At 39.1% G+C, this 27,322-nt stretch overlaps 2 protein-coding genes across 6 annotated transcripts in view; one reads left to right on the top strand and one right to left on the bottom strand.

The window, feature by feature from the left end:
• The window catches only part of ATP6V1A (ATPase H+ transporting V1 subunit A), a 61,451-nt gene extending 44,074 nt beyond the window's left edge, over positions 1-17,377 (bottom strand). The window contains exons 1-2 of one of the 4 annotated variants that reach the window (XM_059887661.1): positions 17,085-17,377; positions 16,476-16,677 (exon numbers count right to left, since the gene is read on the bottom strand). The gene's annotated coding sequence lies outside the window, so the exon portion shown is untranslated. 4 annotated transcript variants of the gene reach the window in all.
• A 792-nt stretch (positions 17,378-18,169) lies between these two features.
• The window catches only part of NAA50 (N-alpha-acetyltransferase 50, NatE catalytic subunit), a 32,359-nt gene continuing 23,206 nt past the window's right edge, over positions 18,170-27,322 (top strand). Inside the window, exon 1 of one of the 2 annotated variants that reach the window (XM_005201310.5) lies at positions 18,170-18,487. In XM_005201310.5, coding sequence (XP_005201367.1) covers positions 18,480-18,487 — 8 coding nt within the window. In that variant the 5' untranslated portion in view covers positions 18,170-18,479. 2 annotated transcript variants of the gene reach the window in all.

Below are 27,322 nucleotides of genomic sequence, written 5' to 3'. Positions count from 1 at the left end.
AGCTTAAAAAATACCTAAAGAAAATCCTCACAACTTGAATACTGTTGACCCTGATCTTATTTCCTCTCCATTTTTTTACATAACTATAATCAATACTATAATACAACTTTACATATTGTTAATAAGTATCATTTTAAACTGTGTAATATTCCATTAAATGTATACCACAGTTTAACAATCTTCTTTAAACTACAGTAGTCCACTTTTTGTTACTTGTATTTTTTACAGCTTCCCATTTTTTGCTATTTTTATTTTTTTCATTTTGCTAATATATGTTCATTCACAACTCACTGACTAGGTGAAGCCAAGGTAAGGCAACCAACTAAGGATCCATACTAATACTCTTAGGCTGCTGTCTCATAAGGGCAGTTCTTACACACACATTCTTGCCTAGAAGTAATACCATATTTCATCTAATCTAAGACACCATCAATTATAATATATTCAAGAACTACTAAAACCCTACATATTAAACTATGGCACATCAAAAACTGCAGGACAGACACTAATTTCAAAACTGTAAGATATGGGTGGGGGGAATATGTCCTAGGAATGATAATATATGGTATTAGAACTAAATTCGGAGAAGGCAATGGCACCCCACTCCAGTACTCTTGCCTGGAAAATCCCATGGATGGAGGAACCTGGTGGGCTGCAGTCCATGGAGTCTCTAAGAGTCGGACACCACTGAGCAACTTCACTTTCACTTCTCACTTTCATGCACTGGAGAAGGAAATGGCAACCCACTCCAGTGTTCTTGCCTGGAGAATCCCAGGGACGGGGAAGCCTGGTGGGCTGCCGTCTATGGGGTCGCACAGAGTCAGACACGACTGAAGCAACTTAGTAGCAGCAGCAGAACTAAATATAGCACAATAATGTTTATATATAAAGAGGTCAGACTTGCCAACCTTCATTGGAATAAAGACCTAAGAAATAGAAAAATAAGATCTCTATATGCTAGAAACAGTCTACAAGATTCTACACACTGCAAGTGAACTTTGTATAGTCTTACTGACTCAATTTATGTATAATTAAAAATTATAAAGTATATAAAGTGAAGTCGCTCAGTTGTGTCCAACTCTTTACTAAAAGTTATTACTAATATTTTCGACTACTGTAGATTTAAAGTGACAAATCATTAAAGAGCTACACTCTAAGAATAAACAGAAAATAGACAAGAAAAAAGAAAAAAAAAACGCAAAAAAGGGAAAAAGTAGACAAGACTTTATGAATTGTTAATGGCAATTAAAATGACCTACAACCATCAAAGGTCAACTTGGGTTTATTATTTTGTAAGAAATGTCGGAAGCAATTTGGCAATACGTAACAAGGCCTTTAAAAATGTTCAAACCTTTTTATTTGTAAACTGTACTTCTCGAAATATCTTTGCTATGTAGATAAGGATTTATCTATATGTGTGTGTTTGTTTATTTTTGGTGCTGCACTGCCTGGCTTATAGGATCTTAGTTTCCTGACCAGGGGCTGAAGCCAGGGCACTCAGCAGTGAGAGCGTGGCATCCTAACCAATGAACCACCAGGGAATTCCCTATGTGTTTAATACTACAAAAGTGAACGACTAGAACTACTTTTAAAATCCAATAATGATAAAAAATGAAGTATTAGTGTATTTCAAAGTCCTCCTTCCCAGAAGTATTTAATAATAATAATGAAATTTCTTGGGTTAAATGGTTTAAACTCCAAGCTCACAGTGCCAAGGGCTCTCCGTAGCAAACTCTTCTGAATGGATTCTTAACTTTTGTGGGTTCCGAGTACTGCGATGGCTCTTCAGGTTTTGGATAGATTTTCTCAGATACACTGCCTAAGAAGTGCCTTTAATTAATTTTTTTTTAATTCAAACAGTCTTGCATGACAACTATCCCTTTCAAAAGCAGTCAACCCAGAAATTTTATAACTACTTAAAAAAAAAAAAAACTATTGCTCAAAACACCTAGAAACTTCTCTTAAAAACTGCCTAAAATTATTGTGATACCAACTTTTCTGAATGTTAATGAGAAATTCCCTTGATTGCTCTGCCAAGAAAACATATCATAAGCAAGCCAAATATAAGCAATGCATGTGTTTGAGAATGACATACACAGGAGGAGTCAGCATCAGCAGTACTGCAATAAAAATGCTACTACACATGTGTTATGAAATCATGATTACATATTCAAATTGATCTGTCCTGGCATTTATTTCATGGGTGAGATGGAAGAAGATTTACAAACTATCCAAAGACTCATTAAAACTCAGTGTTTACAAGGAAGCAAGTAACTGGGCTTCCCTGGTGGCTCAGACGGTAAAGAATCTGCCTGCAATGTGGGAGACCTGGGTTTGATTCCTGGGTTGGGAAGATCCCTTGGAGGAGGGCATAGTATTAAATAGTAATACCAGGTAATCCTACTCCAGTATTCTTGCCTGGAGAATCCCATGGACAGAGGAGCCTGGCGGGCTAGAGTCGGACACAACAGACAGACTAAGCACATCACCCTAAATTGATTAACCTCCAACTTAAGAATTCATAAAATCTCTGCAATTAAAATATGACCGAAAGCATAAACTGAGGATAAAACAGGAAAAGAACCCGGCTTAATAGAGGTGAAAAAACATAGTCTGGATTTAAAGATACGATGGATGCTTTCAACAGTATGGTTTGCTAAGGAATTTACCTCCAGTTTCCCATGGTATGTGCCCCAGCCTTCAGTACTGCTCTTCTGAAGCACTTGCCACTGCTGTAATTAAAAATCTGTGAACAGAATTGTTCTTGGATCTCCCTACTGCCAGACCGGAAGTCTGAGGAAAACAGAGACCACGTCTCCTTTGTTCACTGAGTACCCCAGTTAGATAGTAAAGCACATAGAAGGCAATTACTAAATACTGTTCAGAGACAGTACTGGCAAAGGTGTGTGGGAAATAGCCACCCACATTCACTGAATGAAAAGTGATACATCTCCTTTAAAAGGCACTGCATACACATTTTGGCCTAATGCTCAATGGCCAAGGTTTTAAAAATCAGTATTTACCTGAGGCCAAAGCTGAAGCCAAATATCACCGTGACAGAACTAGAATGACTTTCTGATGTAAAAGAACAAAAATGTTTATTAAAAGTTTAAAATGTTACAGCTTTAGGTGGTTACTTTGTTTGATGCTATAAACTCTAGAACACCAAATAATTCTACAAAGAATAGATACAATTTTATCCCCACTATTTTGCCTGGCATTACTATTTAAAATTTTAGAAACAAATATGAGCTCAAAAAGGCTATACAACTACACACAGAAATGGACAACTGACTTGTGATGAAAGTGGAAAGGCAATTCAGTGGAGAAAGTATAGTTTTTTAACAAGTGGTGGTAAAACAAATCAATGTGTAAATGCAAAAACAGGATACTTCAAACCATACCTTGTGCCATAAGCAAAAATAAACTAAAAATGTATGGCAGATTGAAATGTAAAACCTTAAACTACTTCCTTTGTGACCTTGGATTAGGTAGATTTACTGGCTACAACACTGAAAGCAAAACCCATACAAGAACAAATTGGTAAATTGTATTTCATGAAAGTAACAAACGCCTGCTCTTCAAGAAAAGTTGTTAGAACTGAAAGACAAGTTACAGACTGGGAGAAAATATTTGCAAAGCATAAATCTGATAGAGGACTCATACCTAGGCCATAAAAAGAACTCCTAAAACTCAGTAAGAAAACTCACAATTAAAATGATGGGCAAAAGATCTGAAGATATACTGCACAAAGAAAATATATGAGCGGCAAATAAATACATGAAAATATGCTTAATACTAGGAAAATGCAAAGGAAATAACAACGAAATGCCATCTAGCAGGATGGCTAAAATTTTAAAAGACTGACCACAGGAAGTGTTGGTAAGGATGCAGAACTAGAACTTTCATGTACTGCTGCTAGGAATGTAAAATGTACAACCACTATGAAAAGCAATTTGGCAGTTTCTTACAGACCTAAGCATACACCTATCATATGACCTAGTCTTTCTATCCTTGGCATTTACCCATGAAAAATAAAAGCTCGTGAACAAACAAAGACTTTTACATGGAAGCTCATAGTCACTGTATTCACAATGGCCAGAAAGCAGAAACACAACCCAAATATCCATTAACAAGTGAAAGGATAAACAAATTACGGCATTTGTGTTATACACTGAATGTTGTTGTTGCTATTTAGTTGCTAAGTCGTGTCTGACTTTTTTCAGACCCCATGGACTGTAGCCCACCAGGCTCCTCAGTCCGTGGGATTTCCCAGGCAAGCCTGGATTGGGTTGCCACTCCCATCTCCAGGGTTTCTTCCTGTCCCTGACCAAATGCACGTCTCCTGTGTCTCCTGCACTGGCAGGTGGATTCTTTACCAGGTGATTCTTTCTGAATCACCTGTGAATACAGTGAACGTGCTGTGCTGTGTGCTTAGTCACTCAGTTGTGTCCAGCTCTTTGTGATCCCATGGTCTGCAGCCAGCCAGGCTCCTCTGTCCATGGGGATTCTCCAGAAAAGAATACTAGAGTGGGTTGCCATGCCTTCCTCCAGAGGATCTTCCCAACCAGGGATCAAACCCTGGTCTCCCGCATTGCAGGCAGATTCTTTACCAGTTGACCCAAGATGGAAGCCCAAGAATACTGGAGTGGGTAGCCTATCCCTTCTCCAGGGGACCTTCCTGATCCAGGAATTGAACCAGGGTCTCCTGCATTGCAGGCGGATTCTATACCAGCTTAACTACCAGGGAAGCCCAATACAGTGAATACTCAATAATTAAAAAAAAAAAATGAATCGGGCCTCCTTGGTGGCTCAGTGGTAAAGAATTCACCTGCCAATGCAGGAGACACCGGTTTGATTCCTGGTCCAGGAAGATCCTACATGCTGTGGAGCAACTAAGCCTGTGTGCCACAACTGCTGAGCCTGTGCTCTAGAGCCCAAGAGCCACAACTTCTGAAGCCTTCGCACCCAATAGCCTGTGCTGTGCAACGAGAGAAGCCACAGCAGAGAAGTCTGCCCAAAGCAACTAGAGAGAAGCCCTGGCTCTCCGCAACTAGAGAAAAGCTCATGCAGCGATGAAGACCCAGCACAGACCAAAAGAAAAAAAAAAAGAAATGAATCACTGAAGCCTATAAAACAGGCAGAACTAACCCACAGTGATAGAAAAGAGATCAGTGGTCCTTGTGGACAAGCAGCGGGGAGGTATGGAAGGGAGAGATCACCAACAGGCAGGAGGAAATTTCTTTTGAAGGTGATGAACATGTTCACTACACTGATTGTAGTGACAGTTTCATGGCTGTATACATATACCAAAATGTCAAACAGTACATTTGAAATACATGCAATTATGTCAATTATACCTCAGTAACACTTAAAAAAAAATAAAAGCACAAAGTATTGACAATATGACTCCTGTAAGGGCATAATGCTTACACAGAATACATTGTATTCACTTTTGTTTTTATTTGTTAGCTAACAGTAATTAAAGGCCATATGGCCTATACTAATAAGAGAACCTTAACCCTGGGAATATTGTAGATGGGACAGCTGGAAACAACCAAATGGGCTTTTGTCTGTTTTGAACCAACTTATGTGGCTCCTGATAAGGTTGTGTGGGTACTCACTTGTCCATTTGAGTTTAGCAAATCATGGGACTTTCCATAGTCCCTTAAGAACTCAGGAGTTTATTAGTCAGAAATGCCTCTAAAGTACTTACTCATTTATGTTTCAGATCAAAGCTTAATGACAGTATCTTTGGTGAGGATTTAGGAAAAGAATCCTATGTTGAACTATTAAGCCGTGAGGCATAGAAGGGTCTGTCTTCTAAAACTCAGGCTAAACTCTAGTATTTTGGATATCAAAGTTGCTATAATGCAATAACTCATTTGGAGAGTGAAAGTGGAGGGAGTTATCATCTGTTGTTTTATTCTACTCTGAGATAGAAATAATTTACAATAAAGTTTACAAAATCGTTTACAATAAAGAATTAATAGTCTGTTTATCTTCGCCTGTTTATAAGTGTTTCCCCCACTCTCCTTACCCAACAGTATCTTTGGGTGAGGATGAGATCATATTTAAAACACGCACAAATAACAATAGAAGGTACTATTAATCTATTCAAGCACTGTAGGTGTGCCAAGTTGGGACTTGAGCATCCTGTATCTTAAGTGTTTACTCTGGATCATACTAAAGAGTCTTGTGTCACTTAGCCTATTCCTTGGATTAATAAGACGTATTTTTCTCCTTCTTGAAACAAATGAAAGAGGACACTGAAGAGAAGCATGTTATATTCATAATAATCTGTGGATATTGTAACTCATCTTAATAAAGTCTCTCACTGCCTAAACCAAGGACTGGGACTTATAGAGTCCAGTTAGTCCATTTTTCACAAGAAAAGATACAGTTACTCTTACACTTAGCTAGTTATCACACTCTCAGTGTTCATATTAAATTGGCAATCTGATGCCCTAGGTTTTATTTGAGAGCTCTAACAAAATTGTTTTGGTACATAAAATCAGCAACTTTCACAATTATTAACAACTGTAGTATGCCTTTCTTTTAATAATTTACATTCAAACTTCAACTGATAGAATTTCAATGTATGAGACACATAAATAGCACTTTAAATTATATTTACAACACTTACCATTCTTCGAGAGTAACAAGTCACGACATTTGTCAGACCTTGTTCTCCTACTGACACTGTTATACTGATTAGATATGATGGTAACCTATGCCACTACATGATGGTAGGTCACATGTAATTCCGGGACGCTAAAAATGTTAAAGGCATTTAGCTATTCAGCTTCCCAAAGACTCAAGCTAAACGGCAGATTCTGGCCAAATACTGAAGACAAATCTGACCTTCAGAGCCTCCCTAAATGCAAGAATGATTTGGCAATACCCACCGAAATTCAAAATGTACATACTGTTTGACTTACCTCTTTAATTTTCAGGAAGTTACTTTATCTACTAACAAAATATCTATTACAGCACTATTTCTTACAGCAAAAAAAAAAAAAAGGAATGTCCATTAATATGGATAAAACAGTAAACATCACTTGTGGTAGTATGAGAGGTTGTAGTGTTAAGACAGTAATCTGGAAAAAGACTCTCTTTTTCTCCAGAGTTCTATTACTTATGAACTGTGTGACACTGATGGGCATTTAATCACTCAAGGTCTAAACTGCCTCATTTGTTAAATGAGGATTAAAACAATACCTAGTCTCCTAAGGTGGCTGTGAGCTTTGCATGACTTAATTGAAGAAAAGTGCCCAACTCAGGAGTAAATTATCAATAAATGTTACATAGGATGATGATGGTACTTTAGTACAACTGAGTACTAGAGGATTATTAAAAAGAATGAGGCATCTTTAACTGTTAACAATGTGGAAAAATCTCCAAGGTAATATTAAATGAAAAATGTAATGCCCAGAATAATATGATCAGATGCTACCTTTGTGAACAAAAAGAGTAAGGATGAAGAGGGAGAAAACGCACATATGTATGAATCTATAATTTTTACTGTATTTGTACATGTATCACCCATTCAACTTAATTAAAAATATTGATTGATTAGATGTGTGCTAAAACAACTAAGCCGGGGGTAAAATTACTATATAGATCTAATTAGATAAGCAAAGAGCATAGTAACTAAATAATAATGGCAAACATGCATATAGCTCTTATTATATACCAGTAATTCTAATCACTTTTCTTATTCATTTAATCCTCATAACGCTTAATGAAATAACTATACTCCTAATATCCTTATTGTAGAGCTAAGAAAATGCAATACAGGAAGATAAACTTCCCCAGGATTTGAGCCAGTCTGGCTTCAGTACCTACACACCTAACTTCCTTGCTAGCTGTACTGCCTCTCAATACTACTCTAAGATTACTTTCATTTATTTTTGGTTGCGTTGGGTCTTCGTTGCTGTGAGCAGGCTTTCCCTAGTTGCAGCAAGCTAGGGCTTGCTGTACACAGGCTTCTTACGGTGGTGGGTGGCTTCTCTTGTTGGGCAACACCGGCCTAGGGCGCTCGGGCTTCAGTAGTTGGGATTTGTGGCCTCCAGAGCACAGGCTCAATAGTTGTGGAGCATGGGCTTAGCTGATCCTCAGAATGTGGGAATTTTCCTGGACCACAGAGGATTGGCAGGCAGATTCTTATACACTGCACCACCAGCAAGTCCTAAAATTACTTTTTATTTATATATATCCCAACTCTTTCCAAAAAGAATTTGTACATTCCTCAAAAATGAAAAACAGAACTCCCATATGATCCAACAATTTCACCCTTGGCTTTTTTTTTTTTTGAAGAAAGTAAAAACATTGATTAGAAAAGATATATGCACCCCACTGTTCTTTGCAGTATTACTGATGATTGCCCAATTACAGAAGCAACCAAGTACCCATCAACAGATGCAAGGACAAAGATCATGTGGGATACACATACAATGGAATATTTCTCAGCGATAAAAAAGAATGAAATCTTGCTATTTGCAACAACATAGACATGGATGCTTTCAACATGTAACAAATCTCACTCTAAACCAGCTGCTGTTTTCTATTATGACTTTGAATGATATATTAATTTCAGACTCTCAAAAGGACTGAAATCAAGTACAAGATTAGTTATTAGTTAAAATTACTTTTAATTTTGCTTTACAGGCAACCTTGTTGGAAGCTTTCTTAAGGACAGTTAATCTTCTACCTAGTTTTTTTACTCACCAAAACCCAAATGTGGACTTCTCCTTATGCTGTCATATGATTACATCACATGACGGACTCCATACTTGTGCAATATGCTCTATTATCCCCAAAGAAGAAACCATTTCTGGAAGACTTAATAGTCACCCGAAAATAAAATTTGTAACCCTATCTTATAATGCCTATCACTTTCATATGCATTTTTTATGCACCTTCTTATTGGGTGCCCATGGGTTATCATATACAAAATTAAGGAGAGTTTATGGAATTATCAGTGTAATTTATACACTTTCCCCACAGATACTTAAGTAAATAAGACAAAAACAATTTCAGACAATTGACATTTCTGGCAATCCCAAACAGCGGGACTGCTGGATGGAAGAATATGTATTTTTAATATTAACAGATATTGCCTGACTGTTTACTAAAAAAAAAAAAATACTCACAAAACTCTGACAATTTACATCTCCACTAGCATTTTGAGAAAATCCTTTATCACACATCTCTGCTACCAGTAGGTTTACCGCTTAATTTTTACTAATCAGAAAAAAATTTCACTATTATAATTAATATATAATAATAATTAATATTAATAATAATATCATAATTACACTTTTTTCATAAGTTTGCAGAATGCTTCAATTTTTCTTGAAGTTCTGGTCATATGCTTTACCCATGTTTCTGTTGTGTGCACTTTTAACTCTTCAACTGTTATGCATATTTCAATTTTCTTAAATCTATCTTCTATTTTTGCCATTGAAATATTCATTTCTGTGTTCTCACATTCCTATGTTTACTTCCATGACTTTCAGATTACCTATATTGGTTTAAAAGATCATTACTACATTTAGATTGTAAATATAAAAAAAAAAATTTGGGAACTAACATTTTTAATATTTTAAATATTTAAGTTTTTAATCCATCTTGAAATTGGTTTCTGCATATGCTACAAAGTACTGGCTCAATTTAATTTCTTCCAGACAGATAAGCTGTGTCAGTTATACTTACTACTTATGCCCCTTTTCCCCCACTGGACTAAAATATCACCTTGCCATATACTAAATTCCTTTATATTCTGGGTTTACTTTTGCTTTTTAAAATTCTGCTGAACTTACAAAGGCCTAAAAGTATACCTTCACCTATAAACTTAAATAACATATTCATTATCTAGATAAGTTGAAACATTTTCACTTAAAGATATTCAAGTAACTAAGAAGAAATCATCATTTAAATGGCTCAATTCTCCATACCAAATTAAAAAATTTTTACTGCTCAAAGTAATTAACTGTAATTGGAGAAACTCAAAACATATAATAAATTTAAAATCTTTCTTAAAACTCTTAATCTATAGATAATTATTTATTTTGCTGAATTTTCATCATCTTTTTCACATATGTATATACAATCATTACTAGTTTCTGAATCATGCCCTTTCTTCATTTTTATAAATGTTTTCTAATGTAATCAGTCTTCTCTACTTTATTTTTAAATAAACACTTTAAGAATTAAATTAAGAAATAATTACAAACATAAAGTCTGGTTAGTTTTCATTGCTCAAGCACAGGTGGAGCTCTTCTGCAATATATCATGCATGGCATGTTGTTGATATAATTTTTTAAAATGTTTGTCAACAAAAGAACAATAGTTTCCACAAATAGTATTAAAATTCAAAATTGAAATTTTTTGTAGTAGCTAGTCGTAATATTAAGGGCTTGCCAAGTGGCTCAGTGGTAAAGAATCTGCCTGCTCACGCAGGGGATGCAGGAGATTGGGGTTTGATCCCTGGGTCAGGAAGATTCCCAGAAGAGGAAAGGGCAACCCACTCCAGTATTCTTGCCTGGAATATCCCATGGACACAGAAGCCTGGTGAGCTACAGTCCATGCATTCATAAAGAGTTGGACATGACTGAGCTGAGCGACTCAGCATGCACTTGCGGTCACAATACTGACACCAAGAAAACAGCAAAAAAAAATCATTAGGCTAAATCTCTAAATACTTATGAAATACTATCAATTTTTGAAAACTAACTGCAGTTGTGAAATTCATTAAATGGAGCTAACTATGAACAAATATAAAGGCAAGTTTAAAATAAATTAACCATTAGATAATTTTATTCACATAGTAACTAATTACAAACATGACTTTAATAGCTTCAGGTAACAAGATTTATTACAATGAAAATATACATCTATTTCAGCTGACTATAAATATACAAAAAAGATCTTCATGACTCAGATAATCACGATGGTGTGATCACTGACCTGGAGCCAGACATCCTGGAATGTGAAGTCAAGTGGGCCTTAGAAAGCATCACTAGGAACAAAGCTAGGGGAGGTGATGGAATACCAGTTGAGCTATTCCAAATCCTCAAAGAGGATGCTGTGAAAGTGCTGCACTCAATATGCCAGCAAATTTGGAAAACTCAGCAGTGGCCACAGGACTGGAAAAGGTCAGTTTTCATTCCAATCCCAAAGAAAGGCAATTTCAGAGAATGCTCAAACTACCACACAATTGCACTCATCTCACACGCTAATAAAGTAATGCTTAAAATTTTCCAAGCCAGGCTTCAGCAATATGTGAACCGTGAACTTCCTGATGTTCAAGCTGGTTTTAGAAAAGGCAGAGGAACCAGAGATAAAATTGCCAACATCTGCTGGATCATGGAAAAAGCAAGAAACTTCCAGAAAAACATCTATTTCTGCTTTATTGACTATGCCAAAGCCTTTGACTGTGTGGATCACAATAGACTGTGGAAAATTCTTCAAGAGATGGGAATACCAGACCACCTGACCTGTCTCTTGAGAAACCTGTATGCAGATCAGGAAGCAACAATTAGAACTGGACATGGAACAACAGACTAGTTCCAAATAGGAAAAGGAGTACGTCAAGACTGTATATTGTCACCCTGTTTATTTAACTTATATGCAGACTACATCATGAGAAACGCTGGACTGGAAGAAACACAAGCTGGAATCAAGATTGCCGGGAGAAATATCAATAACCTCAGATATGCAGATGACACCACCCTTATGGCAGAAAGTGAAGAGGAACTAAAAAGCCTCTTGAAGGTGAAAGTGGAGAGTGAAAAAGTTGGCTTAAAGCTCAACATTCAGAAAACAAAGATCATGGCATCCGGTCCCACCACTTCATGGGAAATAGATGGGGAAACAGTGGAAACAGTGTCAGACTTTATTTTTCTGGGCTCCAAAATCACTACAGATGGTGACTGCAGCCATGAAATTAAAAGACGCTTACTCCTTGGAAGGAAAGTTATGACCAACCTAGATAGCATATTCAAAAGCAGAGACATTACCTTGCCAACAAAGGTTCATCAAGTCAAGGCTATGGTTTTTCCAGTGGTCATGTATGGATATGAGAGTTGGACTGTGAAGAAGGCTGAGCGCTGAAGAATTGATGCTTTTGAACTGTGGTGTTGGAGAAGACTCTTGAGAGTCCCTTGGACTGCAAGGAGATCCAACCAGTCCATTCTGAAGGAGATCAGCCCTGGGATTTCTTTGGAAGGAATGATGCTGAAGCTGAAACTCCAGTACTTTGGCCACCTCATGCGAAGAGTCGACTCATTGGAAAAGACTCTGATGCTGGGAGGGATTGGGGGCAAGAGGAGAAGGGGACGACAGAGGATGAAATGGCTGGATGGCATCACTGACTCGATGGACGTGAGTCTGAGTGAACTCCGGGAGTTGGTGATGGACAGGGAGGCCTGGTGTGCTGTGATTCATGGGGTCGCAAAAAGTCGGACACGACTGAGCGACTGATCTGATCTGATCTGATAAATATACACACTATGTCTACGTGTTTACTATATATATGTAATATGTATATACTATATGATAAAAGAATACACTTATATAAACCAAAGTCACTTTCAGTTCATAGCAGGAAACAAAAACATAGTAGCTTTTAAAGTCTCTATGGAAAAATGTAAAATATAGTTACTCATCATAATTTATTTCACTATAATAGAAAACTTGACATTAAAGAGAATATTCAATAATCTCTTCATAAAATCTTTCCTTAGAAGAAATGAGTTATTTTTTTTAGGATTAAGGTGAAACATAAACTTATGCTAGCTACATTTCAATTACTATTTAATTTACTGATATTTTCCAATATAAAAATAGGATTAAAAAAATTTAGAATAAAGGACAGAAATTTAAAATATAAGCACAAACTCAAAAGTCCCTCCTGTACAGGTTGAGATAATTTTAATACATTTTTATAAGAATTTAGAAATAAATACCTCTTTAAACTGATTTCACATATTAATGATCACAACCTCTGGAAAATCTTTATACAGAAAATACTGTCATTGCAGTTGCCAAAATAATGGGCTTTATGTTGATATTTCTTAGCTTCTATTAATAAATCTGTTTTAGGGATTCCCTGGTGGTCCAGTGGTTAACAATTCACTTTGTAATGCAGGGACATGGGTTTGATCCCTGATCCAGGAAGATCCCACATGCTTCGAGGTAACTGTGCTTACGTGCCGCAGCTTCCGACGGTGGTATGTCTGGAGCCAGTGCTCTACAACATGAGAAACCACCACCACAAGTCTGCAACTAAAGAATAGCCCCATCTCACCACAATTAGAGAAAAACCCGCACAGCACGAAGACCCAGTGCAGCCAAAAAAAAAAAAAAAAGATAATTAAAGAAATAATAAAATGCTTTAGAATCTTTGCTAGAGGTACATTTTTCTTGCTATTAGTAATAGCCTTATTTCAAAGTTTACTCCTTTCTCCATATCCCAAACTTGTTGCCTAATTTTATAGGGTATCTAAAAGTCTCCTTTAGAAATTCAGTATGTACAAATTGTTATTGTTCAGTTGCTAAGTCGTATCCAACTCTTTGCAACCCCATGAACTGCAGCACACCAAGCTTCCCTGTCCTTCACTATCTCCCTGAGTTTGCTCAAATTCATGTCCATTGAGTCAGTGATGCCATACAAACATCTCATCCTCTGTTGCCCCCTTCTCCTCTTGCCCTCAATCTTTCCCAGCATGGGCTCCACAGGGGACGGCGACTAGATATCAGTAAAATTAATTTTTAAAATGTACAAAGTATCTACTAAGCCCTGTGCATTCATGATCTAATTTAACAGTATCTATAGCATAGATTCAGAGAAGGCGATGGCACCCCACTCCAGTACTCTAGCCTGGAGAATCCCATGGACAGAGGAGCCTGGTGGGCTGTAGTCCATGGGGTCGCTAGGAGTCAGACACGACTGAGCGACTTCACTTTCACTTCGCACTTTTATGCATTGGAGAAGGAAATGGCAACCCACTCCAGTGTTCTTGCCTGCAGAATCCCAAGGACAGCAGAGCCTGGTGTGCTGCCGTCTATGGGGTCGCACAGAGTCGGACACGACTGAAGTGACTTAGCAGCACAGCATAGATTTAAACATGAGGAAATTTAAGCTTAGATTAAGCAAACTGTCCAAGGTCACACAGCTTAAATATGTGGTAAGGCCAGAACTTGAACCCAGGTCTATACGATCAAGAAATCTATTCTTGTAAAGTTTGTACAATCTTGCTTCACATTTAAATACCACTTAGTTTTAAAAAAACTTTCACATAGATTATTTAGGGTTTCTCTAATTTGAAATCTTAATACCCTTGACAGAAAGGTCCTAAACATCAAACCCAAAGCCCCGAATCCCAACTTTTCTAAAAAGCATATAACTAAAGTGGCAGTGCTGAAGGATGATCTACTGACTTTTAGTCTAGCGCTATAGCACATGTAGCTTTCAGTGCCCCCTTTTACATTAAATACAACTCACCCCACTCTCCTTCCCTCCCATATCATCCAAACACATTACAAACATATATGCTGTGAAAATAAGTTGGTCACTATGTTAATAAAGACATATTATTATGTCTGAGGTTTATATCTATTCTACTGACCATGATTTTCATAGCTGCTATTGACAATTTATACTTGAAAGCTAGTATCTAGTGCGTTACCTTAGAAGGCATTATGATCTGCAGGAATTTTAAAACTAGTTCAATCTCCCTGTCCAGTTATCTCATACACAGTCAATAAACAATTCATTGAATGCCCATCTACTTCATCATCCAGGAGCTAAAGACCAAGAGTAGGGACACTGTCCTTGAATTCCTAGGAGTTTTATAGTTTATTAAGGTACAGCCTAACAAACAGTAATTAAAAACAATGTTCTGGAGGTGAAAATAGAAGAATGGAATATTGTGCAGTATTCTACAGAAGTGAGTGCCTAGCTCTGCCCACAGAGGAAGAAAGCATTCTTGGTGCTGGCCATAACCTATAAAGATAGTGACATATAAGCAAGACTTCAGAGTAAGCATACAAGAGCTGTTGGGGACTCAAACACAAGAACCCCTGTGTGCCATTTAATACTGAACTTCAGCACAGTTCTCTAACGAATGTTAAGATTTCTATATAGGGAATATCCTGGCAGTCCAGTAGTTAAGACTCATCCCTTTCACTGCCGAGGGCCTGGGTTTGATCCCTGATCAGGGAACTAGGAACTAAGATCCCTCAAGCCGTGAGGCACAGCCAAAAAAAAAAAGAGATTTCTACATATAATGCTCATTGACAGATAAAGTTGGTCTCAGAAATAGATTCCATGCCACACAGAGATCACTTGTTGGTGAAAACTGTACAATATCAAAACTCTTTTTCAAATTCAACTTTAATAGTAATTCAGTCACCAATTCCTGCTGCCAATCTTTCAGATTTCATTAGTGGTCTAAATGACTGCTTTAGTAAGTTTCCTAAAATCAGGGGAATTGTGAAGTAAAACTGCAAACTCATTCAATCTCTTTCACATTGACATTTTCTCCTCTAGGACTCAATGCTTTTTAGCCTGCTTTCTCTATCCCATTTTGGTCTCACCCAGACAGGACTGATTTGGACTTCAAAAATCCTTATTATTTGGTGAATTCGTTTTAATTGGTGAAATGTCACCTGGGCAATGAAGCAACACTGCTTATGTTTTTCTGTCCTCTAGAGATCAGGGAATCTCATTCTGGAGCAAATCAATAGATAAAAACTATGTATCAGTAGCAGACATCCTGAAACATAAACATCTCAACAGATTAGGTATATACCAATATAGATATATGCACAAAACACTAAAACTGTAAAGCATAATAGTGGTCTTCATTACTTAGAGAAAGCAAGAAAGATCTTAAGGTTATCTTATCTAGTAATGAGCATCAATAGTCTAGTTTCTCTATTTTTGAACTTAGCTTTAAAGTTTAACTGAGAAAATGATTTTTCAGATTAAGAAAAAGTGTAATTTAAATTTTAAAAATCAAATTTGTAATTTCTGTTAAGTCCTTTCAATTTAAAAGAAGGAAGGGACTTTCTGAGTTTGTAGTGTAAACAAGAGTTTAACCCCAAACAGAAAAACATTCTTCCATAAAGCACACTGTTTGGGGTCAAAACATTGGTTACTACATTACTACATTGGTTACTACCTGAAATGGGAGTACACTGGGTTGGGCAAAAACCTAAACAATCATTTCTGCATTTTCAGAAATCTGAAGACGTCACCTGGAGTTTTACAAACGGGAAAAGTAGGGATACAAATGCTACTTAATACTAATTTAGCATTAGTTAAGAAATTGATTGGGAGTAGCGATTAAGTAGGATTTTAGGGAGAAATGGCAAAAGGATGTCAAAGGCAAAAAATATGAAGTCAGCAATATTTAGACTTAACCTCCTAACCTTTAAGTTTACGGTCAAACGCACTGGTTTATTACCTTTCCAGCCCAATTTGTTTCTGATGAATTACTCCCTTCCAGGGAAGTCAGTTCTGCATAAGCTCGCCTGGGTCTCCTGCAGATCATGACATCGCAACACCATCTTTTAACGCCTCCTCATTCAATCTAAACTGTCGCATTAACAACACTGCCTGTTTTTGAAGCTAGTATAGCTTTACTCTTTCAAGTATCCTCTCCGTTTCTACACCATAAAATTGGAGAAGAGAAAAGTAAAAAGCCACCTTTTACCATTCCAGACCCATTCAAAAGTTGTGAACATCTCTCGCAGGGATGTCAGATAAAAACTAGAATTACTGAGAATGCACACTAGGAAGCAAGCTTTACAGTGACTGCAGTGAGAGAGTGTCTGCATCGCGACGTTCTCTCCTAAGCCTGTCTCACAGGAGCCGCCTCTGCCTCCGGGGTTTTTCCTATCTCCCGGTTCCCCACTCGGGAGCTGAAGGGGAAGACCTTACAAGGCCTCTGCCAAAGAACAGGCTTTGGGGATTGAGACCTGGAGACTACTGCAGACCCCAACTAATGTCTGAATTAACCCCACTACCCGAAGCCCCAAAGACTTGAATGGGGACCCATAATGGCCGCACTCACCCCCAGCCCCGGGAAAAGTGAACATCTCAACCCCTAAGTTGCAGGGGCGACCACAGTGGCGGGGATTGGACGAGGGGCGGGGGTCAAGATAAATGGAGAAACAAGAGCCTCGCCGGGGCAGGATGACAGCGGAAGAAAGCCTGGGACAGCAGAGGCCACAATTCACATTCTCTCTTCTTTTCCTCCTCCCTTCCCTTCTATCCCCACCAGCCGCCGGTTACCGGTCGCCGCTCACCTGCCGGGGCGCGAGGTGCAGAAACCGTACCGATCACCGACCCAGAGGCTCTGTCACTGCGGGAGGGAAGTCTTCAGCTGCAGAGGTGGGCGGGCGTAGGACGTCACGTGACCCCGAGCTCCGCCCTGTCAACCCCAGCCGGGCTGGCTGCATCTCCCGGGCTTGTATTTTAGCGGATCGTTTGAACATTAATTTCCTTGCGATTAGATTTTAGAAAGGAAAAAAAAATGTCCACAAAGATCAGGTTGTAAAGTGCAACGCCAAAACGCGTGGGTGGAACGGGTTAAAGTGCATTGCTAAGGAAGTGACGTTTATGCCGTGGCCTAGGGACCGGAAATAGCAATGGAGTTTCGTCCCCGTGGGGCCTGCCGGTAAAATCCCCAGGCTTAAAGGTTTGGGCAATCACGTGATATCGAAACTGAAAAGTGCTGGACGTAAGCCAAGTTATCTAGCCAATTGTTGACTACGTTTATTTGTCTTAAAAACACCTCATTACTTTCCACAGGCTTCTTTACATTTAGAGGAATAAGATTTATAAACTCTTTTTAGGAGACAGGTGCATTTAAAGGTCATACTGGAGACTACCAGCTGGGAAGACCAGAGTCAGGGAAGACTGAGCTTGTTAAAGTGCGTAGAGGAGAGAGGGAGGGGTGGAAAAATCCGGATTTTATCGCCAGGGCCTACCAAGCAAGCCTCACAAGTTGTCTCGTAAGGAAAGGGAGGAGAAAGATGACGCCAGAGGGTACAGCCCAGTAGAAAGATGGAGGTCCTGAAGTAGAGGGGGAAGGGTACGGGGAGGCCTGCAGTGCGGCTGCGCGAGGGGCGGCCGACGCGCCGGCGCGCAGAGGGGGCGGGGTGAAAGGTCGTAGCGCGGCGGCGGGTCTGGCTGGCGGCGGCGGCGGGCGGGCGGCGAGTTCCCCGTGTGCACGTGTGGAGAAGCTGCTGCACTAGCGCGGCGGCGGGAGGCACCTCCGCCCCCTCCGGAGACGCAGGGCCGCGCTAAACTCTCGCGGCCTCCGTCACCCGCTCAGCTTCTTGCCTTTGGCGAGGAGGCCGGCTTGTGGGGTTGAGTGGCCCGAGCTGAGGGCGCGGAGAGCTCAGGGCGGCGACTACAACGGCGTTGATATCGGCGGTAACAACGGCCTCAGCAGGCGGGGAAGATGAAAGGGTGAGGAAGGGCAGCGGGGCAGGCCCCGACCGGCGGGGGAGAAGGGCTGCGAAGGATGGATGAGACTCTGGGCGAAGACCCGACGGAGGGAGGTTTCTGGGCTTCTCTGCACACGGAGGGGGCGGAGGCTCGGCTCGGGCTGTTGGCGGGCTGAAGGGCCAGCGGAGGTAGGACCCAGGGAACCCAGGATTGGGGCCCGGAGGACGAGTGCGGGTTGATTGGAGAACAGCTGCTGAGTGGGGCGGCGGGGAAAAGCTGTCGTGAGGCTCCTGAGGCCTCCTGCTCCCCGGGAGCGAACGGCAGAGCCACCCGCGGCCGGGCACTCCAAGGGAGCGGTATGGTTGTCCTCTTCACATCCAGGTTCGACACTGAGAACTGTGGTCTTTGACACCTTTCGGGGTTATCCATACTTGGAAGCGGCGCAGAACCTTCTGGAGAGAGCAGGAATTGGAATAAAGAGCACGGATAGGAGTATTCAGAGCTAGTGACTCAACTGGATTTGGGTTGGGTCAGAGCGAGTGGAGGAGGGGAAGAGAGCGTGAGCACTGGAGACTTGGGGTGCCAAAATATTTAAGGAAGTGTTGCTGATCAATAGGTGGAGCTATTGCTCCAGCACTTTACTATTGCCCCTGGGCCGGGAGGGAGTCCTGGGTTTCTAGCAAGCTTTTTCTTAAGGTGTTTGGCACAGTTAATATTCTTTCACAGGTTACCTCTTGGACAAAATTAGGGATTATTTTGGTTCGACTATTTCCATTTGGATAAGATGTCACCTTACTGTTCAGTTACACACTGTTAAAGTATTAATTACATAATACGGTGTTTTAAAATATTGACGGGGTTAGCCCTTGCTTGCCTTTACCCTCCTTAGAGAAAGAAATGGAATCTTATCAGTGCTAAAAGCTTTCTGAGGTGGCTGAGTTTTTTCTGTTACAGCAAGTCAGTTAAAGAATTTTAACTATGTTTTGAGTTAGGGAAGGCTTTCAAACTGTTCGGCAGCCCTTTTGAAGATAGAGTAAAAGTCCATGTTGTAAGTAATCTCATACTGCCCAAGACAAGGATTTAAATACTACTTTAGTGTGTGTATGGGGCTTCCCCAATAGCTCAGCTGTTAAAGAATGCGCCTGCAATACAGGAGACACAAGAAACGCTGGTTCGATCCCTGGTTGGAGAAGGTCCCCTGAAGGAGGAAATGACAACCCACTCCAGTATGCTTGTAAAATTCCATGGACAGAGGAGCCTGGCGGATTGCAGTCAGTGGGGTTCGTAAAGAGTCCCGCGCGACTGAGAACACACGCACTTTTCTTGGTGTGTGTGTGTGTTTGAGGCTGCACGAGAGGTCCAAGAAAATTTAATACTATCTTTGTTGTTCAGTTGTTTAGTATTAAAGTTTAGAAAAAATGAAATTTTCGCAGTTCCTGTGTTATTTCGCATCAAGTTCTAAAGAGTTCCAATCAGGATACTAACTGGGGATATGGGAAGTATGTGCTGCACTTGAATCATGATCTAGAATGTTGGCTATTTTATATGTGATCCAGTATAACTTGGCAAGTTTTAACTGTTTCTTTCCTTGAGTATTAGTGCTTTCTCTTGTTTGTTTTTGTGTTCTCATTGGCACTCAATACTTACTTGCTTTTGTTAAAGTAATAAAAATGAGGCTGGAGAGTTTTTGGTATTGAGGTTGTGCATGAATTTATAAAGAAGGGCCTCCAAAAATTATTCTGGATGTTTATATCCAAACTCGTTTGGTCTAGCTCATTCTACCTAGGATGTAATGCCCTTCCTGTTACTAACTTGGCAATAGAAATGGGGTCAAACAGCAGTTAATATTCATAATCTACCGTCAGTTAATATACTCATGAGGCAGTTAAGAGTCCTTAAGTCGAGTTCCTATCACCTCTCACGATTGGAAGCTTAAAATCCTGTTTCTAATGGTAAACTTTTAACATGATTTCAGAGGAATAGACCTTTTACTTCTCAGGTGAACTAACTCCTACATAAGATGGAACTTTAGTTTTTTTCACTTGTTAGTCTTATTCTTCAGTTCAGGTCAGTTGCTCAGTCCTGTCTGACTCTTTGCGACCCCATGAATTGCAGCACACCAGGCCTCCCTGTCCATCACCAACTCCCAGAGTTCACTCAAACTCAAGGTCCATTGAGTCGGTGATGCCATCCAGCCATCTCATCCTCTCTCGTCCCCTTCTCCTCCTGTCCCCAATCCCTCCCAACATCAGAGTCCTGAACAAATGAAGACTAGATGTTATTTAAAAGATTTTTAAGGTCCTTAAGTTCAAAGATGTGTATTGCTGTGTGCAGTGTAGTCAGTGTTAATAGTTCTGCCTCTTGGGAATGAAACAGTGGTTCTGATTATGTGGTTTTTGTACGAAATTTTATTTGCTAAGTTTTTTTGGATACTGAGCTGACTGAACTGTAAGTCGGATAGAAATACCTAAAATTGAAACATGTAGAACTCCTAATTCTAAATCAATGTACTGTTTGAATACTTTACATTACCTATATTGTCTGTCATTTTGAAACTTTTAAAACTTAAGTATCCTACCTGGTTTGTTCTTCATATTCTTAGTTTATTAGTAGCAGTAGGACTTCTTATAGTATTGGCATGTATTTGCTTTTCCGCCAAACAAGATAGATTTCCAGTTGTTAATTACCGCGTGTGTTTATATGCATGGTCTAGAAATTTGAAGTGTATTACTTGAGATGTTACTTCCTTTGTACCAAGGTTGCTTGTTTTTATGAACCAGAGACTTTACTGGTTGAATTTGTGGGAGGTAAGCTGATTATTTTTATTTGTTCCTCTCTAGGGAGGATGATACTCAGGCAGGAAGGTTTTGTTCACAGCCCAGACTGAGATGGCAGTGTAATTAGTCAATACAATAGAAAGTAAAACTGAATCCATTTACCCTTAAACTGTAGCAAAGAGGTGTTAATTATAATAAAGATATCTAACTAGATGTGAATACCCGTGAACAAAGTAAAGATGATAGCAATAATAAAGTAAATAAAACAGTGTAGTTTACCAATTGAAGTGTTAAAATACAAAGATTCTGGGGACTTCCCTGGTGGTCCAGTGGATAAGACTACACATTCCCAATGCAGGCCGCCTGGGTTTGATCCCTGGTCAGAGCATTAGACGCCCCAAATCGCAGCCTTAGGTATTGGTTAAAGGGCTGTGTTGTTGTTCAGTTGCTAAACTGTGTCTGGTTCTTTGCACCCCATGGACTGTAGCCCACTAAGCTCCTCTGTCCATGGGGTTTCTCTGGAGTCGGTTGCCATTTCTTTCTCCAAGGGGATCTTCCCAACCCAGAGATCAAACTCCTGTATCTTGCGTTGGCAGGCAGATTCTTCACCACTGAGCCACCTGGAAAGCTCAGAGGTGTGTCCATACACTAAAAAAAAAAAAGAAAAAAATCATTGAACTGTAAAAAAAAAAATTGTGCTCCTTACAGAATGTGTTTTATACTGCAATAAAAAAAATGTTTAAGTTTTATTGCTGATTTTGTCAGGGAAAAAAAAAAAAAGCCAGTGAGGCAGAAGTATACATAATTCAGGAACTTTTGTAAACCTGAAATTCATACTCTTTGCTTTGTGAAGTCAATAATTTATGGGATGTTGAGTAAGATAATAAATTTTAACAAATACTTTGTAATGGTCCCTTGCTATGTCCAGACCAGTTCATATAAAATATAACCTACCTGTACCACAGTTTTAAAAAATCAATGTCCTAACAAAGATAAAGGAGATTAAAAGGAAAGTAGCTGCAATATGATATCTATTTTAAGATCCAGATGAACAGGTACAACACATCATAAATCATAAGATCATCTGTCTGTAAATATAAACTAAATTTATAAAGTATATCTACTACCAATATAGATGTGTGCATTGGTAAATAATGCTGTGTTACCATCAGTGTTATGATTTTTTCCCCCCAAGTTATGGACAGCTCCTGGTGAAGTTCTGAAAAAAACACAGAATAATCAAGAATTTGTGGATTAGAAAGGATTTTAAAGGCTACTTATATAAAGCATTATCTTTCAAAGCCAGTGCTTTTGCCTAACCAAACTAGTATCTATATTAAATTTCATTTTGCTCAATCCTCTTTTGGTCTGTAGAAATCCCTTTGACTCTTGGTTTTCTCTTCCAGGTATTAGCTATGTCTTCCAGCTTTGTGCCATCTGAGAAGATACACATTTTCAATTATTTAAATGGTGTCCTTTTTTCTTTTTTAGAAGTGCAGCCTACAGAACCATTAGAATACCAGTAGCAATCAATAGAAACGTCCTTTCCATCATAGAAATGAGAATCGTATGGATTATAGTTTAATAACTACAAAATTGTATAATTGTGCTATCATAAAACACTCCTTTCTTTTGAGCTGTTCTCTTCCGTCATCTCCTGGTCACGTTCATTCAGTGCCTGACTTATTAGCAAAATATCAGTCTTGTCCTGTCCAATACAGTAGTGACTAATTACAGTTTGCTGTAGAACAATTAAAATGTGTCTTGTGTTACTGAGGAACAGAATTAAAACGTCAGTTGTTGGACAGTTTTTGTGTTATGTTTCAAACAACTTGGATATGAGTCCAGCGTAAATTTTATGAAATGTAAGTACAGATAAAATATTTCCAAGGAAAAATTAGCATCTGAATTGAGATGTACCATTAGTGTTATGTACACTGGCTTACTATGAAAAATGATTTTTTTAATATCATTAATTTTATTTTGATTACATGTTTCAATAATTTCACCTATTTCTTTTTGCCTTGTTAATGTAGATACTAGGGAAAAATTTTTTTAACGGGGACCTGAACTCTGGACCTAAAAAATTTTAAATTATATATGTGACTTGAATTCTGTTTCTCTTGGGTGGTGCTGTGCTAGACCCTAGGGAGGGGGATGGAAACAGATAAATGTCTAAAATATGATCTTTTGCCTTTGAATCTAGAACTCAGATGGTAAATGTTTTAACTATGGGACAACAGATAGTGTGTGGCTGTTTATACCTTTGTGGTAACTGCTCCGTGTTTTAGATTAAAATGTTATAATCCAGTCATATCTTCCGAGTAAAGGAAGAGGGGTATGTATTTGCCTTGCCTGAGCTAGTGCAACCTATATTCTACCTTTTTTGGATAATTATTTTAGATTGGATAATTCACTGGAGAAGAATTCGTTGGATCAAAAAGTACTGCCATTTTTAAAGCTCTGATATTTGTTGCCACCTGACCTCCAGAAACATAGTAACAATTTATACTGCCAGCAGTGTATGAGAATGCCCTTCTTCAAGGGCTGATGAGAAAGAGGGAAACATTGCAGAAACCTCAGGGAAATGGAGGAAGAGGTTGTGGCTACCATTTCGTGGGTGGTGTAAATTACCTTTTTCTGGGATTGGTGACACAGCTGACCCTTTATAAATGATAGAAATAACAATTCCTTTTTGACAAGTTGGTTTTGAGGACACATATACCCTTAATTCTAGTTTTACTTTGCTGACTAGGTGATAAATGGCCTTTCTTCCTTTCTTATTGATTACTTGGTGAAGTTGGACAGTTCCCATTTTTCTGGCCATTTGTGTATCTTTGTGACTTAACTGTTACATAAACTTCCCAGTTTTTAATTTGGATTTAGATTGCTTTTTTGACTTCAAATTACAAAACATCAAACATAATATTCTTTAGAAAATGGGCTTGAGACATTTACGTTGGTAAATATTGTTTGTGTTGCCAATTTAGAACCCAGATCATTAGAAACATTTTTATATGCAGAGCTTGTTAAGCTCGGGTAGGCAAGGAAATGTTTTGTACTTAGAAGCATTTTAAACATTTCTTTTTTTCTCTTTCCAGAAAACTAAGATATGTTTAAAGATGTGTTTGGATTCTTTCCGCCAACCAGACTGTAGAGTTTATTATTCGTAGCATAATTTTTCTTTAAAAGGAGACTTACAATACAAAAAGCATTTGAACTAAAAGCAACCACATGTTGTAGTTCAGTGTGCCACCAATAACTGTTAGAGCTAACTAATTAGTCAGTCACTAACTAATAAGATTCTTAACTTCCGGGCCTTCATTTCTTTGTCTCTTTTGCAGTTTGTGTAATCTTTAGTTCCCCAACCAGGGATTGAACCCATTACCTAACCACTGGACTGCTAGGAAATTCTCTCATTTCTTTCTTTAAAGAGAACAGCTTGAACCTAAATAGGAAAGGCCAGAGATTCTTGTGCCAGTTCTAATCTGTTGATAGTGTCTTATCAGTATTACATATCTGTTGGTAGCTTTATGAGGTCTCACACTGTGGAGGAGGGAGTGATATCATTGATTATTAATGGCACATGTGTCATATGTTTGCCATTTCTGGTCTCTGTCAATTCTAGCTTTCTATGATACCAAGAAACAAAACTTTGGAATCATATTTGAATTATTCTCTTTTAAGCTGCTCTCATTTTTCTATTGTGTCTGCTTTTTGGAACCTGTTCTCCCATCTCTCCCCCTTGCCACTATTACCTTTTACAGTGGAGGCAGTTAAGGCAATGTGCCAGGCAATAAACCTCATCTAAAATAGTGTCCATGGTCTATTAATGTAACTATAAATACAGTATGAAACAGATACAGAGGTGAGCCAAGAAAGAAAGCAAATGGGTTCTGGGGTTTTTGAGTAGTTTTGTTTAACCAAAAAAAAAAAAAAAAGGGAGGTGGCAGAGACAAGGCTAAGCCAGTGGCCAAAGGTAGGCAATGAAGGGCTACTTTGAATTTTATTTGGTAGATTATGTGCAACTTTTTGTAAAGATTTTAAGTAGATAAGTAAAATGGTCAGATTTGTGTTTTAGGATTATTCTGACTGCATTGTGATGCTTTTGTCTCCTTAGCTGTAGACTTTTTCTCCTTATTAGGCTATTAAGATATGGGTTAAAATGATGGCCTGAACCATACTACCAAGAGAAAGGGTATAGGAACAGGTTATAAAGATACTTGGAAGGCAGAATCAACAGGGATTAAAATGGAATGTTAGAGTACATTTAAAGCTAGGTTTCTGTATTGGATGAATGATGAGTCTATGCATAGAGAACAGATTCCTATAGAGAATGATGAGTTCAGTTTTTGACGTGTTGAATTTGTGATTCCTGTTCAGTTCAGCTCAGTTGGCTCAGTCATGTCTGACTCTTTGCAACCCCATGGACTGCAGCACTCCAGGCTTTCCTGTCCATCACCAACTCCTAGAGCTTACTCAGAGTCATGTCCATTGAGTCGGTGATGCCACCCAACCATCTCATCTTCTGTCGTCCCCTTCTCCTCCTGCCTTCAATCATTCCCAGCATCAGGGTCTTTTCCAATGAGTCAGTTCTTCTTGATTCCTGTAGACATAGCTTTTATTTATTTCTGGTTGTGCTGGGTCTTTGTTGCTGTGTGAGGGCTTCTTCTAGTCGTGGCAAGCAGGGCTACTCTTCATTGCAGTGTAGGGGCTTCTCAACATGGTGCAGATAAGGCAATGGCACCCCGCTCCAGTACTCTTGCCTGGAAAATCCCCATGGACGGAGGAGCCTGATAGGCTCCAGTCCATGGGGTCGCACAGAGTCGGACACGACTGAAGCGACTTAGCAGCAGCAGCAGCAACATGGTGGCTTCTCTTGTGGGCCACAGGCTCTAGGCATGTGAACTTCAGTAGTTGGCAGCACACAGGCTCAGTAGTTCTGGCTCACGGGCTTAGTTGCTCTGCAGCATGCGAAATCTTCCTGGACCAGGGATTGAATTCATGTTCCCTGCGTTGGCAGGCAGATTCTTATACACTGTACCACTAGGGAAGTCCAAAACATCAGTATTTAGGTAGTAATAAGGGAAAAGCTCTAGTTAGGAAGGAGCTCGCCTAGTTGAACATACAGATAACCATGGAAAATTTTTTCAAGGAATAATCTTTTTCTTTTTACCGTATAACTTTGAATATATGTCCCTGTGTGTGTTTAGTGCTTCTAGTATGCAACCAATTAATTACTGAGATTTTTACACATCTAATATTTGTAGTCACACAGCTTGGAGAACTGATTCACCCACCGCTGCTGTTTTGATACCTGCTAAACCTCTAGAACAGTGACTCTCAACCAGGGGCCACTCCCATCCCACTCTGGACATCTGATAATGTCTGGAGACGTTTATAAGTCATCGCAGTAGGGGGGATGGTTATTGGCATCTAGTGGGTAGGGCTAGCAATGCTGCTAAGCATCCCACAGTGATCTGTGAAGCACCTCACAACAGGATTATTGAGCCCTAAATATCAGTAGGGCCAAAACTGAGAAACTGCTCCAAAATCTAGATGAGATGAGAGCTCATCGGTTTTACTAAGGTCTTGGAGATTCTTAGATACTCTAAAATTAAATTAGCAATTCTGTGAAGTAGTTGAGATTCTGCCCTAAGTCTTGTACAGGTTAGGTTCAAAAACAAATGGTTATAGCAGTGTGGAGGTTCTGTGCCTTGAAGAGTACAATGGTGATACAGTTCAAATGCGGTGGAAATCTCAGCAGGATGACCTCCAGAACAGTTGGTATTTAAGCTGTGCTTTCATAAATGCGGAGTGGGCTTACTTTTAGGTTCAAAGAATTTATACTTTAGAGGAATCACTCTTTCATGTAATTTACGTGAAGGCAAGAGTTTAGAACCAGATTACTGCTAGCTAAGAAAAAATTATCCTCTAAACCCCTTAAATTTTTTTATCAAAGGATCATGGACATACTTTGATCCTTGTTAGAAAACTTAAATTTTATGCAAAGCTGCTTTATCAGTACACCTTAGATAAGTGTTTTTAACCTTGAGAAGTAAAGATGACTCCTTTGAGG

The sequence above is a fragment of the Bos taurus genome, chromosome 1, assembly GCF_002263795.3.
Source record: "Bos taurus isolate L1 Dominette 01449 registration number 42190680 breed Hereford chromosome 1, ARS-UCD2.0, whole genome shotgun sequence".
In the NCBI taxonomy this organism is placed as follows: domain Eukaryota; kingdom Metazoa; phylum Chordata; class Mammalia; order Artiodactyla; family Bovidae; genus Bos; species Bos taurus.
Note: the sequence above shows the minus strand (reverse complement) of the source record. Positions and strands in the feature narration are given on the sequence as shown.